We start from the raw sequence: 15,026 nt of genomic DNA, 5'->3' as shown, positions 1-15,026 counted from the left end.
AGGTACCTGGCGTAGACCAAGTACAGGGCCAGTAAGAGGTTAATGGGCATATTCAGTAATTCCTGCACGAACGCATCGAAGATGGCACCCCCCCCCATAGAATACTCTACCCATATACCTCTTCTCCCAGCATGGGCTCAAGAATCTCAAAATTTCATAGTTCTTTCTGGTCTTCAATTCGCCATTTGCGTGCTCCCTCCAGAACCCTCCAATGGTGACTTCATTCGCCGCTGTGACAAATCTTCCCACCGTCATCTCTATGTTTTCTACCACTTCCAGCTGCCCCTCAAGAAACTCTAATTTTGTTTGATGAGAGGTGGAGCACTCTCCCGCGTCTTGTACTTGGCGTTCTCTAGCCTTGGGGTTAGAAACGGCCACCTGTCTCTCTCTTGCGTTAAGCGGTACCCCATCGCGTCCAACTGCTTTTCGTCGCAGGTACATTCTTACTTTTGTTGCTCGGTCCCCTCGCCTTACTGGTGAGCTCGTGATTATAAGATCCATGCTCCGAAGCCATAAGCTGCATGCTAAATTCTCCACATCCAACTCTTTCACCCTCTCTTGATACCGTGCCTTGCTCGTCTCCGCTGGTCTCTCCGCCTTCTTATTGTCCACCACCACCACTGACGACACCACTGAGCTTTGGGGCGTGGATGACTCTGCCTCCTCTGCTTCCATCGGCGTGGATCCCAGTTGTCTGGTGCGGCGGCTCCTTGAGCAAGCTCTCGAGTCAATTCTCGCTCCCAGATGGCCGGATAGGGGCCTAGTTGCAAAGAAGGGAGGTATTGGGGTGGACCAAAGGTGAACTGGGCCATTTCCAGCAAGTCCGACTCCAGCATGTTTATATGCCTCTGGAAGACACCATTCAGCCACTCCATGCCCCTGGGCCTATCAAAATGAATGCCATCCGAAGACGCATCATCCGGAAGAGATCGTTCCATCCTGTTTGCCACGTACAACAGTCTTACGGGGAGCACGCTTCTCTGCTGGATCCGTCAAACTTTCTCGTTGATGTTGCGCACTTTCTCATTCGTTTCCCTCGCGTGCTGGTCAGCCTTCATGTTGCAAGGGAAAGTTCAAATCGTGGTATCGCGGGATCTAGATAAATCCTCAACTCCTCAAGAATGCAACTAATCTTCTCGTGCAGCCTCATCACCTTTCTCGACTCCCCCTGGACACGTCATTGGTTCTCATCATCAAAGTGACCGTGTACATCTTCACCATGTCCAACATCTCTAGTGACGCCAACATCTGCGGTGTTGAAACTCCAGAAAAGTCAAGACCCCAACTTGCCAATGTGACTGGATTCGCGTCAGCACTCATGTTAGGCTGATCAAGTGAACCGCACCCTCTGTTTTTTTTTGGCTGTGTGAAGTATTCAGCCCAAGACCCGTCATGGAAGCAATCCCCTCTCGCCCGTTGCGCCGTTGTCCAGTCCATGCGGTTGTGCCCGTGTTAGGCGGCATCCATGTTTTTTTTGTAACTAGCGATTATTGCATTCCTGACTGGATGTTCCCTCCAGGTGGAAGGTCGCTCTTCTCGTGCTGAGTCCTCGACTGCAGCATATCATGTAACTCCTTAGGGCGCGATGAACCCGTGCCGATTCGGCTACTACCGGGAGTTGAACTGGGAGTGTGCCCCGGCAGCGCGATATCCATCAATGGCCGTATCGGTTGCGTCTCTAGACCACGCACGGAGGGCACCGGCTCAGGTGGTATCCATACCTCTAGCCCCTCATTCATTTGCTCCTGGGCTCCTCAGTCTAAATTAAATCGACCACTCGACCGGGGAATCTCATCCACCTTCATCCGCGATTCTGGTCTCGATCCCGCGGCAGCTGGTTCTGTCGTCCTCATCTTCCTTTCTTTCTGCTTCGCGAACTCTCGTTGCCTCCTCTGAATCTTTTCCATCTCTGAATTTATCTGCTCGCAGTTCGCCTCATTCTCGCGCACTTTCTGTGCCTGCAATGACTCCGCCCTAATCATGCTCAGATCGCGCCTTGCCTGATCCCTCTCGAGGATCGCTTGATCTTTTTCATGGTTCGCCTGGTCCCTCTTAAGTTTCCCGCCATCCCTATCAAGAGTTCGATTTGTCCCGCTCCCTCTGAGCCCTCTTTAGTTCCTTCTTCAAGTTGCTGAGACCGTATCATGGACAATGGCTTGATCGTGGGTTGGGCTGCAAATCCCGCTGGCGGTCTGGTGGGAAGTGGGAACTCTCCCGCACCATACTCCGTTTTATTGCTCAAGCCGGGATTTCGGGCCAAGTCGTTCCATCCACGTTCCAGGACAGCCATCTGGTCTGTTTTTGATTGGATATTCCATCTGAGGTGTAGCCAACCATCAGGACGGCTTCAGTCGCTGATTCTCTACATTACCCTTGCGCCTCTAATTGTAGGATGGTGTTCAACAACACCGCCAACCTCTCATCGACCTGAGTGTAGTCAAGATCCCTCAAGCGCTAGTATAGATCGTCGAGGGTAGGCCTTTTGAGCGCGGCCGGCATAGATTTCCAGAAACGATCCGCCATCGTCGCTCTATTTTCAGGCGATCTCACGTGTCAACCAATTCAAGAAACACCTTACCAGTTAGACTCAAGAGATACCTTTCCCTGAACCAACTACCGAAAAAATAAGGTCCTCAAACTAGAAAGCCAAATCACTGAATTCTGTGAACATGATCGAATCTCATACTGAGAAAAAATTTTTGGTTCAAGAAATTGTGGTCAAATTTACAAGCACCTCAAGCATATCAATAGAGCTTCGAACATCCCGAAAACGATCAAGTCCAGAAGAAAAAGTAGAAATATTTAACAAATTTTTTCACTCAGTGTTTTCAGCCAAAAAGAACTACAACTTCCTTGACATAAAGTGCGAATCACCAACCCAAACAAACTTCAGCGTTTCAAACAAAACAATAAGTAATATTCTGGCTAATATAGACACTACAAAAACTCGCGGACCAAATGGTCTACCTCCCGGGTTTTATCAAAGATGCGGCAAGCAAATGAGTAATATACTCAATTAGCTTTTCAAGAAAATTAAACGCATACGCAAAATGCCAACGAGTTGGAAAACAGCGGCTGTAACACCCATTCACAAAAAGAACGACCCAAAAGATGTTGAAAACTATCGCCCAATCTCTCTTCTAAACATTGACAGCAAAATCTTTGAAAAATGCATGTACTCTCTACTCTATGAGCACTTTAAAGACCACCTTTCCATAAAGCAACACGGTTTTGTGAAGAAACGCTCCGTTATGAGCAACATGCTCCAATTCCTAAATCGAATCTACAAAGCCCTGGATGAAAATCCCCATGATGAGATCATTGCTTTATATGCTGATTATTCAGAGGCCTTCGATAAAGTCCCCCACAAATTATCACTCCGAAAATTGAGTGATATTGGTGTAGGTGGATACCTACTCGAAATCATCTACGACTATCTCAGAAACCGAAGGCAATTTGATCGGATTGATTTCTACACATCCACCGTCCTCGAAATAACCAGCGGGGTACCCCAAGGTTCACTCCTGGGCCCACTCCTGTTCTGTGTTTTTATAAATGATCTCCCTGAAGTCCTACGCTTCAGTGACCCCTCAATGTTTGCTGACGATCTAAAAATTCTATCTGTTGGACGCAAACAAGATGAAATACAACTTGACTTAAACAAAATCGAAGATTGGGTTAGACAAAACAACATGGAACTGGCATTCAAAAAATGCGCTCAAATAAACTTCAGAGGTGTTGATATAAATCTATTTTTGAACGGAAATCGTGTACCTCAGCCAAAATCGATAAAAGATCTGGGTATTCACATGTTAGGATATCTTAGTTGGAGCACTCATCTAACCGAACGATTAAAGAAAGCAAACAAATTACTATACAGTCTAAGACAAAATGTAGCATATAACGTCAACACCTTTGTAAAACTAGTTCTCTACAAATCAATATTACTACCAGTCCTAACCTACGGCTGTCACTGTGCGAAATTTCTGAGAAAATACCTACAAAAACTTGATTTTTTTCAAAAGAAAGTAGTGAAGTGGATATGTGGACTTGATTTATTCATAAAATTTTGTTGATGTATTTATATAGCTTTGGTAGGGCCCTATCCAATCTGTGCACGTACCGTCACATGACCGAAGGGCCCATTTTAATTGACCTTTTAAAAAAAAAATTAGAAGCGACTTGGAACAAACCATCATTCTGGATCCCGACATCTTATCTCTGCAAACTAAATTGTGCCGTGAAATTCACATGAAGCGCGCAAAAGAAGACCATTTGATTGCTTTCCATGCAACATATAGCTAAGCAGTCTGAAAGGCTCGTTTTCTTGGTGCCATTCCTATCGAAGACGATGGACTTGCGCTCCATAAGAGTGATTTTAGATTCGTAATTCTGTTTCGGTACATCCTTGACATTCCCAATCAAATTGTTTGTGAAAGTTTTTATTATGTCGACCGGTGAATTCCCATAGGTTCCAATATTCATAGCTCCTAAATTAAAAAATCAGTCGAATGAGTTCCAAAATTTTTCTTCTTGAATTCTGATTGGTTGAAATACTCGGGCCGCTTCTCTTCCTTGTCTTCATAAATGATCTACCGTCCTGTGTCATGTCCGCAACATTTGGTTATGCAGATGGCTACAAAATTGTTGGAGACAACCCTTTAACTCTCAACATAGATGTTAGGAGACTTTGGAGTAAGTGCGAGGAAAACTGCATGTCAATGAACCTGACGAAAAGTAAAGTCCTCTGCATCAAAGGATCAGCTACGATTGCACTCCCCAGTTACAGCTTCGAAACCAAGAAGTAAGGAAAGATCTGGACATCCTGATAACCGACACGCTCTCTTGGACGCAACACGCAAAAAAGAGGGCTGAAAAAGCCTTAAACGCTCTCTTCGTACTCAAAAGGAATTTCTCAAAGGCGAATTTCGCGACCAGGAAAAACGCATATATCTGTTACGTTGTGCCAATTCTGTGCTACGGTTCAGCTATCTGGAAACCATCAAAAGGTGACTTAGGAATCATAGAAAGTGTGCAGCGGAAAGCGATCTCGTGGATTTTCATGACAAGCAATAGCCATATCTCCTAAAAAGACAAACTCGTGAAACTTAACATCCTTCCTTTGTCTCTATACCAAGAGCTTCATGTTATACTGCTGTTTGCAAAAATACTAGCTGGAAAAGTTGACATCGACTGGAGAAGCCATGTAAGCATCACTGACGTTGGAAACCGAAGAGCTCAAATGACACGAAATTTCGTCTGCAAACAAATGCGTCTGAAGAAGTGCGAGTCGGATTTCTGGTTTCGGGCATGTCGTCTTGCTAATCTGTACAACAAATACTTCAAATGTGACATATTGTTTGACCCAGAATGCAAAAACAGACTTCTAGGAATGTACACAAAGTTTTTCAAAACTCGCTACAACGAATCAGACACCTGCACTTGGCGTATTTTATACGAATGCAACAACTGTAGAGACCTGAAGAAACTTACACTTATAACTGAAAACTAAACTTTGAACAATGCAATGACTGGGTTTTATGCGAACCCTTGGATTATATTCCTAAATCTTTTGTTATTATGATTATTATATTATTGATTGTTTACTGTTCAACCAGCATAAACTCAAGCTGCAGAACAGTGACCGGCGCAGCCGCACCAACGTGTTGCGAGCTTGTCAACAGAGGGCAGGACTCTGTACGAAGTTTAGAGCCGGTTATTGCCGCAAAGTGGTGACACTTGCGTAGCGCGCCCACCGGCGACCTTAAACCGAGACTCGGCTAATTTAGTCTTTTGGCCAATTGAAAAGATTTGGGACTTGTGCGACTATTTTTTATTTTGGAACCTATGGGACTGATTTTTCATTTTGGAACCTGTGGGACTGATTTTTTATTTTGGAACCTATGGTACTGATTTTTTATTTTGGAACCTATGAATACGCACCATGTCGACCATGCATGACATCCAAACGAGAAGGATTTATCTCGTCCAGACACGGCTCTCGAGACAACAATTGTGCTATATTATCAGAAGTAATGTGTGAATCCCTTCTTCAGCCGCTGTCAGGAGGGCAGTTTGACCTGGCAAACGCAACAACTGACAATCTTGAACGAATTGACATCAGCACGAGAAGATTTTGGCCACCCAGGAGTGCGGTCTGAATTTAGACACTGTATTAACCAATCAGAATCGGGACAAGGAAGAAATGAATTTCATGTCTTCCTTTGTCCCGACTCTGATTAATTAATAGTGTCTGAATACGCGGTTGTCTAAATACTGCTACGTAACCCAATATACCACAAAAAGCATTTTTTGATATCAGGGTTTTCCTCCCATACGCGCCTTCATATGCTAGATTAACGTTCAATCAACTCTTCCACCGTCAAGAAGCCGAAAAGAAAAGAATATATAATCAAAGCGTTCTCAAAGTTGAAAAGGGATCGTGCACTCCGTCCGTTTTCTCAACCGGAGGCATTGGACTCCGCTTTGACAGAAGAACAAGCAACAACTAGCTTTTTATCATTATTTGAATCTTTTTTGTCTATAAACATTCTTGTTCCTGATCATCGTCCTTTATTTTCGCCATGTCCCAGTCTACTGAGGTGGGCGGGCACCCCTGATTTGCCGAGCGCCATGAGTCCCGTTTGAGAGTGTCTCCTTTTCTGAGCCGGCGTGTTTTCAAATTCTCTTCATATATCCAAGTTCTCTTTGGTCTTCCTTTGGGTCTTTTCCTTCCGCTTTGAGGTCTAGTGCCAGACGAATTGGGTCTACGGATGCTCTTCGCATAACATGGCCGAACCACCACAATTGGCTGGTCTCGACCACACTGAGAATCAGACACTGAATTAACCAATCAGAATCGAGACAAGCAAGAATTGAATTTCATATCTTCCTTTGTCTCGACGAATTGGGTCTACGGATGCTAGTGCCAGACGAATTGGGTCTACGGATGCTCTTCGCATGACATGGCCGAACCACCACATTTGGCTGGTCTCGACCACACTGAGAATGAGACACTGAATTAACCAATCAGAATCGAGACAAGCAAGAATTGAATTTCATATCTTCCTTTGTCTCGATCGGTTAATACAGTTTCTGAATACGCGGTTGTCTAAATACCACTACGTAACCCAATATACAACAAAAGCGTTTTTATATCAGGGTTTTCTATCCATACGCGCGTTTTTATGCTGGATTGACAGTGAATCAACTCTTCCACCGTCAAGAAGCCGAAAAGAAAAGAGCATATAGTCAACGCGTTGTCAAATTTGAAAAGGGTTCATTCACTCCGTACCTTTTCTCAACCGGAGGCATTGGACCCGAGTGCAGCCGAATTACTAAACATCTTGCTGAGAGACATCGATTATGACCATACTCTCGTTTGCCCTTTTACACTCCGCTTTGACATGAGAACAAGCAACAACTAGCTTTTTATTATAAATTTGTATGTATTTTGTCTGTAAACATTCTTGTTTCTGGTCATCGTCATTTCTTTTCGCCCTGTCCCAGTCAAATGAGGTGGGCGGTCGCCCCTGAATTGCCGAGCGCCATGAGTCCCGTTTGAGGGTGTCTTCTTTTCTGAGCCGGCGTGTTTTCAAGTTGTCCTCTTCATATGTCCAAGTTCTCTTTGGTCTTCCTTTGGGTCTTTTTCCTTCCGCTTTGTGGTCTAGTGCCAGACGAATTGGGTCTACGGATACTCTTCGCATAACACGGCCGAACCACCAGAGTTGGCTGGTCTCGACCAGACTGAGAATCAGACACTGAATTAACCAATCAGAATCGAGACAAGCAAGAATTGAATTTCATATCTTCCTTTGTCTCGACTCTGATCGGTTAATACAGTTTCTGAATACGCGGTTGTCTAAATACTACTATGTAACCCAATATACAACAAAAATCTTTTTTATATCAGGGTTTTCCACCCATACTCGCTTTCTTATGCTGGATTGACATTGAATCAACTCTTCCACCGTCAAGAAGCCGAAAAAAAAGTGCATATAGTCAACGCGTTCTCAAAGTTGAAAAGGGTTCATTCACTCCGTACGTTTTCTCAACCGGAGGCATTGGACCCGAGTGCAGGCGAATTACTAAACATCTTGCTGAGAGACATCGATTATGACCATACTCCCGTTTGCCCTTTTACACTCCGCTTTGACATGAGAACAAGCAACTACTAGCTTTTTATTATAATTTTGAATGTATTTTGTCTATAAACATTCTTGTTTCTGGTCATCATCACTTCTTTTTGCCCTGTCCCAATCTACCGAGGTCGGTGGACGCCCCTGAATTGCCGAGCGCCTTGAGTCACGTTTGTAGGTGTCTTCTTTTCTGTGCCGGAGTGTTTTCTTCAAGTTCTCTACTTCACATATCCAAGTTTTCTTTGGTCTTCCTTTGGGTCTTTTTCCTTCCGCTTCTAGGCCGAGTGCCGGACGAATTGGGTCTGCGGTGTCTCTTCGCATAACATGACGGAATCACCTTAATTGGCTGGTCTCGACCACACCGAGAACAAGGAAATCGATATTCAAAACGCTCAAAAAATTCATCGGTTGGTACACAATCCGCTAGAGAGACCCCACACATCATTCGCACCATGCGTCGTTCAGTAGATGTGATACGTTGTTTAACAACGCATTTAATGCTCATGCTTCGCAGGAGTACTTAAGGAGTGGTCGCACGCACCTAAGAAAGATTATACCCCGTTGGTGTAGGTAAAGGCCTTGTTTGCCCAGCAGCGTGCCACCTAGTTTTCTGAAAGCCAACCAGGCTTTTTGTATCCTTTCAGTTAGTGGCTTCCATATCACCATTTGCATCTATGCAATGGCCGAGATAGGTAAACTTGCTGACCTGCTCGAGTTCCCCAAAGTGACAGCCTGTGCATGCTGCGCATTGAAAAATATCGATGAAATTAACTAACATCCCGCGCAGTCCAGAGCAGCGCCTATGCACCCACTTTTTGCACATGGTGAACATGATGGAGTTAGCATCAACTCGCTTGCCACAAACACTGCACGGGCCGAGCGCCGAAATCGTCTTCAACTTCAATGTCATGCTGAGAGCTTTAGATTAACCAACGTTCACCTTCAGACCTTTACGCTCCGTTTCTGTTTTCCAGGTATGATATTTTGCAAGCACCTCTTCGACTGTTCCACCCGATAGTGCAATACCATCTGCATACAGTAGATCCGTGATGTCATTACTTCGGGCCGACTCGGTGACGTACTGCATGACTGCTATAAATTGCAGAGGGCTCAGCATAGACCCTTGATGGACTCTCAATGTGACCTCAAAATCTCCAGACATTTCACCGTCCACAGCTTTGCTGTTCGTGTATCAGTATACATTGCCGTAAGTGCCTGTACTAGTTGATCTGGAACCTCCTTGGAACCAAAGTTCCTCAACACTGATTGCCCGTGGGACACGCTCGAATGCCTTCTCCAAATCAATGGAGATGCAGTGCAGCTTCTTGTTTTTCTCCGAATTTTTCTCGCCAATTTGCCTTGTTACGAAGATGGCATCTACTTTTATCCTACCGGGCATGAACCCAAACAGTCTATCTGCTATTCGGATTAGCTTGGAGTAGAGTTTCTAATAATTTCTCTGCAATCTTGAAACCATGTTCAGTAGCTTGATGCCACGATAGGATTTAGGCGACAGAGGATCGCCATTACCTTTTTACAGTGGAACCAGTGAACTATGCTTCAACTCTTGTTATTCAGCAAAAATATCTCATTATCTCCTTTCCGCAGTACCCAGTAGCTTCAATCATTGCAGTGTTGACCCCTGAGGATCCGGAAGATTTGAAACTGTTCACGTTGTGTATAGCTTGTTTCACTTCAGTGTCAGTGAACTCTTCAAGCGAACCGCTGATTGCAGGCGGTTCTTTAGCAACGAACTCGTTCTCTTCGTTCATGATAACCTCGAGGTGATTTTTCCAAACTCTTACGAGCCTCCGGGCACATATGCAAATTTCAATCATTGCCTGTGATACAGTTTGAATCAGTCACATCCAACTGTTCGCGTGACCTCTGCTCTGCAATACTAAACAGGCGTTTGTTGTGTTTGTTCCGCCGCACGCTGCGCCTGCTCGCTTATTGCTTTTCTCGCAGCTGTCTTGGCGCTCCGCCTCGCTGCAACGTAGCTATTCCAGTTTTGCTGTGTCTTATCGCGACGCCAGAGTTTTTCTTAGCAATCGTTAAATTCTCCATTTCTGGACTCCACCACGTCTCTTGACCATCTTTCTTTTTCTTTGATGTACCACAGACTTTTTCAACAGTGGATCTCAACTTTTTGCATCGGATCTCCTTCAGGCTGCCGAGTTCTTCTTTGAACTTTTCCTGATATTCCAAGGCTCTAAGTTTGAAAGCTCGAAGCCTTGGCAGATGTTTCGGTTTGGCGAGCTTGCAATCAATTTCAAAGTCCACCAAAAGAGGTTTGTGCTGTGTGCCAACAGGAATGGTGTTCATGTTTCGCGGCCGATCTGATTTTTGATCTGGCCTGTGGAATAAGTGACTAGCTGCTCAGTAGTCTTCTTGAACCAAGTGTTCGCGATACGCAAATCGTGTGCTGAAGCAAAATCAAGTAACCTGACTCCATCCGAATTTAGTTTTCAGTATCCGAAACCGCCATGAACAGAGTCAAAACCAGCGGTCTGACTACCGACATGTCAATTCATATCACCTTCGACAATAATAGCATTGTTCAGTACTAAATCAAGCTCTTCGATGAACGCGGTCTTCTCACTCTCGGCGCGTCCAGTCCGTGGAGCGTGAGCTGACACGACAGTGAAAATAGTCAATCCAATAATGATCTTCAATACTATCAACCGGTCCGATTCTCGTTTAACTTCAAGAACTTTGTCAACGAGTGAGCTGAATAAAACATTAGCGGCTTCGTTCGCTGCATCTTTGCTTCCAGACCAAAACAGTTTAGCCTTATCCGATCTTCCTTGTTCCCTTACCACGCCATTTTACTTCCTGTAGGCACGCGATATCTACTTTCCGGTTCAGCATTTCACGTGCAACATCCCCACTTCTTCCTGTCAGTGTCCTGCCAGGCTTGTCAAGCCGGTGGGCCGTCATTACGCTTGGTTTCTTCCGAGGTCGTGGTGCTCTCGTTCTATCGTAGGCAGACGCTACAAGCGCCCGCGTCGCACTTAGGGGTTTACGGCCCCCTTTGTTATGACTCATCTTAATTCAGTATTGGTGCTTGGGTTTTTACGGCCGGATGCTCTTCCTGTCGACAACCCTCCTCCTTTTTCAACCGGGCTTAAGACCGTCTTCGGCGGAGTTTCTGACTGAGTATAATAATTTTCCTGGCTGATTATAATAATATTTTTCTTATTTTTTTTCTCATTTTTTTTCTTATTTTAATTCTCTTATTTTTTTTACCGTGTTCGTTCCAGCTTAGTGTTGAGACAAATGATAAATTCCTTGACCATGTTAAAAATTTCTTTAGCCTTCTAGAAAAATTTGTTAGAAATGTCTTGATTTTTTTGCAGCCTACATTTGTTTAGAGATGGGATTTATATTGCACGTTTTTCTCCTAAAAGTTTGTTTCTCCAATCATTTGATATTGCTGATGATCTAAATGGGTACCCTGGCTTTGTGAATGAAATAATATCTCCAAATTGAAGAATTGAGTCTAAGTGAGTAAACTTTTTGTGGGTGTTTTGTCTAGATGAACGAATTCAGGTCAACGCTACATAAGGAAATTGATGCTGTTGAAGCTAGTCATATGGGAGATCACCTCTCCTATTTATCTTCAGAACAATATCAGATAGACGTACTCGTCGTTCCTGAAAGTGAATTCGATTCCGCTAAGGGCTTTTATTCTAACGGAGATTTCTCATACTGTGTCGGTAAAATGATTTACAAATTCAACCTTAAATGGAGCTCTAAAGGCCTGACTTATCAAATGAAAAAGCCTGATGTTGACATCCGGAATCTTGCCAACTCGGAGTTGGAAGTAGTCTTATCACGAAACACCCATGATGCTTTTGAATTTCTCGGATTCGAAGCATCCACAATTGGTCTGCTGTTGGACCCATCAACAGAGATAAATCAACAACAGTTAATTCAGTTCCTAGAAGAGTGCAAGTTTTACAGGTATGCTCTACGTTCCATGGTTATATTTAAATTTGATCAATATACTGTTTTTGAAATTGATTCAAAGTAGTATTTGTTCGTATAATTAACATTTAGAGCGTTCCTGAGAAACGAAAAAGCTAGAAAAAGGCTGTTCAATAAACACAGAGAAAGGCGGCCTATGGTTCGAGCGTTCTTCGATCACTGTGAATCGAAAGCAGAACTTATGGATCCTGTCAGTTTAGAGGTGAAAACTCCCGGGGAGAGTAAAATCGTAACCGAAGATGAAATTCTTGAACACTTCAAAATGACTCATAAAAAGCGAGAAATGCTGGCGAAAATTGAAAGCATGATTCAGGCAAATGACAAGAGAAAAGAAGCCAAAGAAAAATTTAACGGCACATTCGTAGAAAAATGGTATCCGGAAGTGAGCAAGCCGCAAATTGGAAAAATTTTTGCCGCCCTAAGAAACCATATTGGCGAAGGTTCACTTTGCTCTGAGGACGAGTACTTCGCTTGGATTTTATCAACTGATGCCGATGCTATTAAATTGACAGTTCATTTTCTATACATGAAACTAAAAAACACGAACATGGGCTGATTTTGAACAACATAGTCAATTTGCACGTTTTCAATTCTCGTTTTATAGTCATATTAATGCTAGTGGAATCCCTTTCTTTTAAATTCAGATTATCTTTTTTAGTTGCACAAAGGTTCAAAACTTATAGCAATACGAATATTATAAATATACCAAAAATTTATGAAGAATTATTGATTGCTTAATTTTGAAAATGTATATATTTTTTCATTTTGAGCATTATTAGATTTACTGATAAAAGGTTCACTTTTTCAATAGATTTGCAATAGATTTTTTCTGCAATAGCAGAGAGGAGAGCTATTGCAGAAAAATTTTTTTTTGATCGGTGTATACCTTTGATCGGAAAGTTTTAATGAGCTCAAATTGAAAAAAAAAGTTTTGAAAAGCACCTTCTTTCAGTTCATATCTTTTTACTTGAATAGATCTCAAATGATTTTTTTGGTTCAGGTAGAAAAATATCAGGTAAAAAGTCAATTGAAACTGAAATTTGAGATGGAATCCTGGAGTAATTTTATTGCACAGATCCTTTTGTTTTCCATGCAACTATCACTTCATTCAGTAAACGTTAGTCAGTTCATACGTTATCTTATATGTTAAATGAAATGTTTAGCTGAACGCAACGTTTTAGCTTTGTCAATTGCAACGTTTAAATATATTTTCGCTAATCTATTCACGCTATGAAACAACTTAAGTTTTCATCGCTCAATCGCTTGCTGGTAATTTTTTTTAACTTATCGAATTAATCAATGAAAACGGTTTGAAATATATAATGAGCTTGCTAAAAAATCTTGTTTTGCTCACTAGCTCAAAAATTTATTGCTAATCGATTCAAGCCTTGAAAACAACTTGCAAGATGCTCATTAGCTTCCTCGAAAACAAACTTTAACTTGTCGCAATGATATTCAAGAGTTGAAAAAAACTTCATATCTTATATATGAAATAAAAGTCGGAATGCGATTTGGACGCAATGTTTAGCTGAAGGCAATGTTTTGTTTTGTCAATTACAACGCTGAAAAAATTCGTTAGGCTTAATGGCTAAGAGAAGGCGGAAAATGTTCTAGAGCATTCAAATTTTCTTAAGATTAAGTTTTTTTTAGAGTTTTTATGGACAAGAATTCAATTCTTTAGACAAAATGGGCTCAATTCATTTCCAAAGCTAGACAGTGCATGTCCATTTCTTTGGAAATTTTGCTGGTATACATTGATTTTTTCTGCAATGAACCAACTAAAAACAGCAACCTCCTTGTTAAAAAAACTAGCTGTTTGCAAACCGATTTGCGCTTTGAAATTTCAAAGTTTCAACACATGAGTAACGTGCTCAGAGAAACTTGAATATTTCAAGCTATTTCATAGACCGTATCGTTTTGCGAAAAGCTTAATTTTTTTCAAGCAAAAGTTTACGCAAATTTTCTTAGCAAACTTTTTGCAAACCGATTCGCCCTTTGAAATAACTTGAAATATTTCAAAGTTCAGAGCGTTCATTGGTTGCCTAGAAGAACTTTGCCTTTTCGCAAAACGATTCGGTCAAGGAAATTTTTTAGTTTGAACAGCTTGCTTACAAAAACTTCAACTTATCACGAACCGATTTGATCTATGAAGTAATTTGAAAGTTTCAAGGTTTCATTGCATGAATATTGTGCTCAGAAAAACGTTGAAATAATTCAAGTTATAATAAAATAATTCCAGTTATAAAAAACAAGAAATTATTCACAAGTTATAATAAAATAATTCACGTTATAAAAAACAAGAAAATGTTCAAAGAATTACTCAATTTCATGATCTTTCTTCAGTTGTTATTTGCGTTTTCATAAAATTTAAGCCTCCAAATGATGTTTAGGAAATTTGAAAAATTAAACACGGTTGAAGGCAATTTTCTTGTTTATAATTTATGTATTTCAAAAACCGGCTGATATTATTAACGGATGCCAATCTTGAGTGATTTATTTTCATGAATAACGCTTATCTGGTCTTAACTTGCCTAAAATTTTTAAAAGCAGCGTTTTACAGATAAAAAACATTGATTTGAGGTGTATGTAAAGTTTAAATTTCGACCTGGAGTCCCTTCGGCTTGAAGTCCCGTCGGATTGTTGTCCAAGAACAGTATTGTGTACGTTAACTAAATAACGTAACTAAATAAAATTTGTGATTATAGGAAATTTACTTACTTATGTTTCAATTTAATTTTGAAGCTTTTTGTTCGTTAGTTGAATGCTTCCTGATACTTTGTTATTTTGTTGCTTATCTTTTATGAAGTTAAACTCACTAGAATCCTAGATTCGTAGGTCTTGAGTTTCTTTGATGAAGTTTTTTGATGAACTGACAATTGCTGTTGTATTGTCTATCAT

The 15,026-nt window shown here is 41.8% G+C and overlaps 1 protein-coding gene across 3 annotated transcripts in view; it reads left to right on the top strand.

Annotated features, from left to right (window-relative positions):
* LOC134848867 (uncharacterized) overlaps positions 1-12,916 on the top strand; it is a 50,214-nt gene extending 37,298 nt beyond the window's left edge. For 2 of the 3 annotated variants that reach the window (XM_063866381.1, XM_063866380.1), the window contains exons 2-3: positions 11,677-12,104; positions 12,201-12,916. In XM_063866381.1, coding sequence (XP_063722451.1) covers positions 11,677-12,104; positions 12,201-12,684 — 912 coding nt within the window. In that variant the 3' untranslated portion in view covers positions 12,685-12,916. Of the gene's footprint in view, positions 1-4,484; positions 6,156-11,676; positions 12,105-12,200 lie in introns of those variants that run through there. The other variant, XM_063866379.1, reaches the window with a different exon arrangement.
* The last annotated feature ends 2,110 nt before the right edge of the window (positions 12,917-15,026 follow it).

The sequence above is a fragment of the Symsagittifera roscoffensis genome, chromosome 6, assembly GCF_963678635.1.
Source record: "Symsagittifera roscoffensis chromosome 6, txSymRosc1.1, whole genome shotgun sequence".
NCBI lineage: Eukaryota > Metazoa > Xenacoelomorpha > Acoela > Convolutidae > Symsagittifera > Symsagittifera roscoffensis.
Note: the sequence above shows the minus strand (reverse complement) of the source record. Positions and strands in the feature narration are given on the sequence as shown.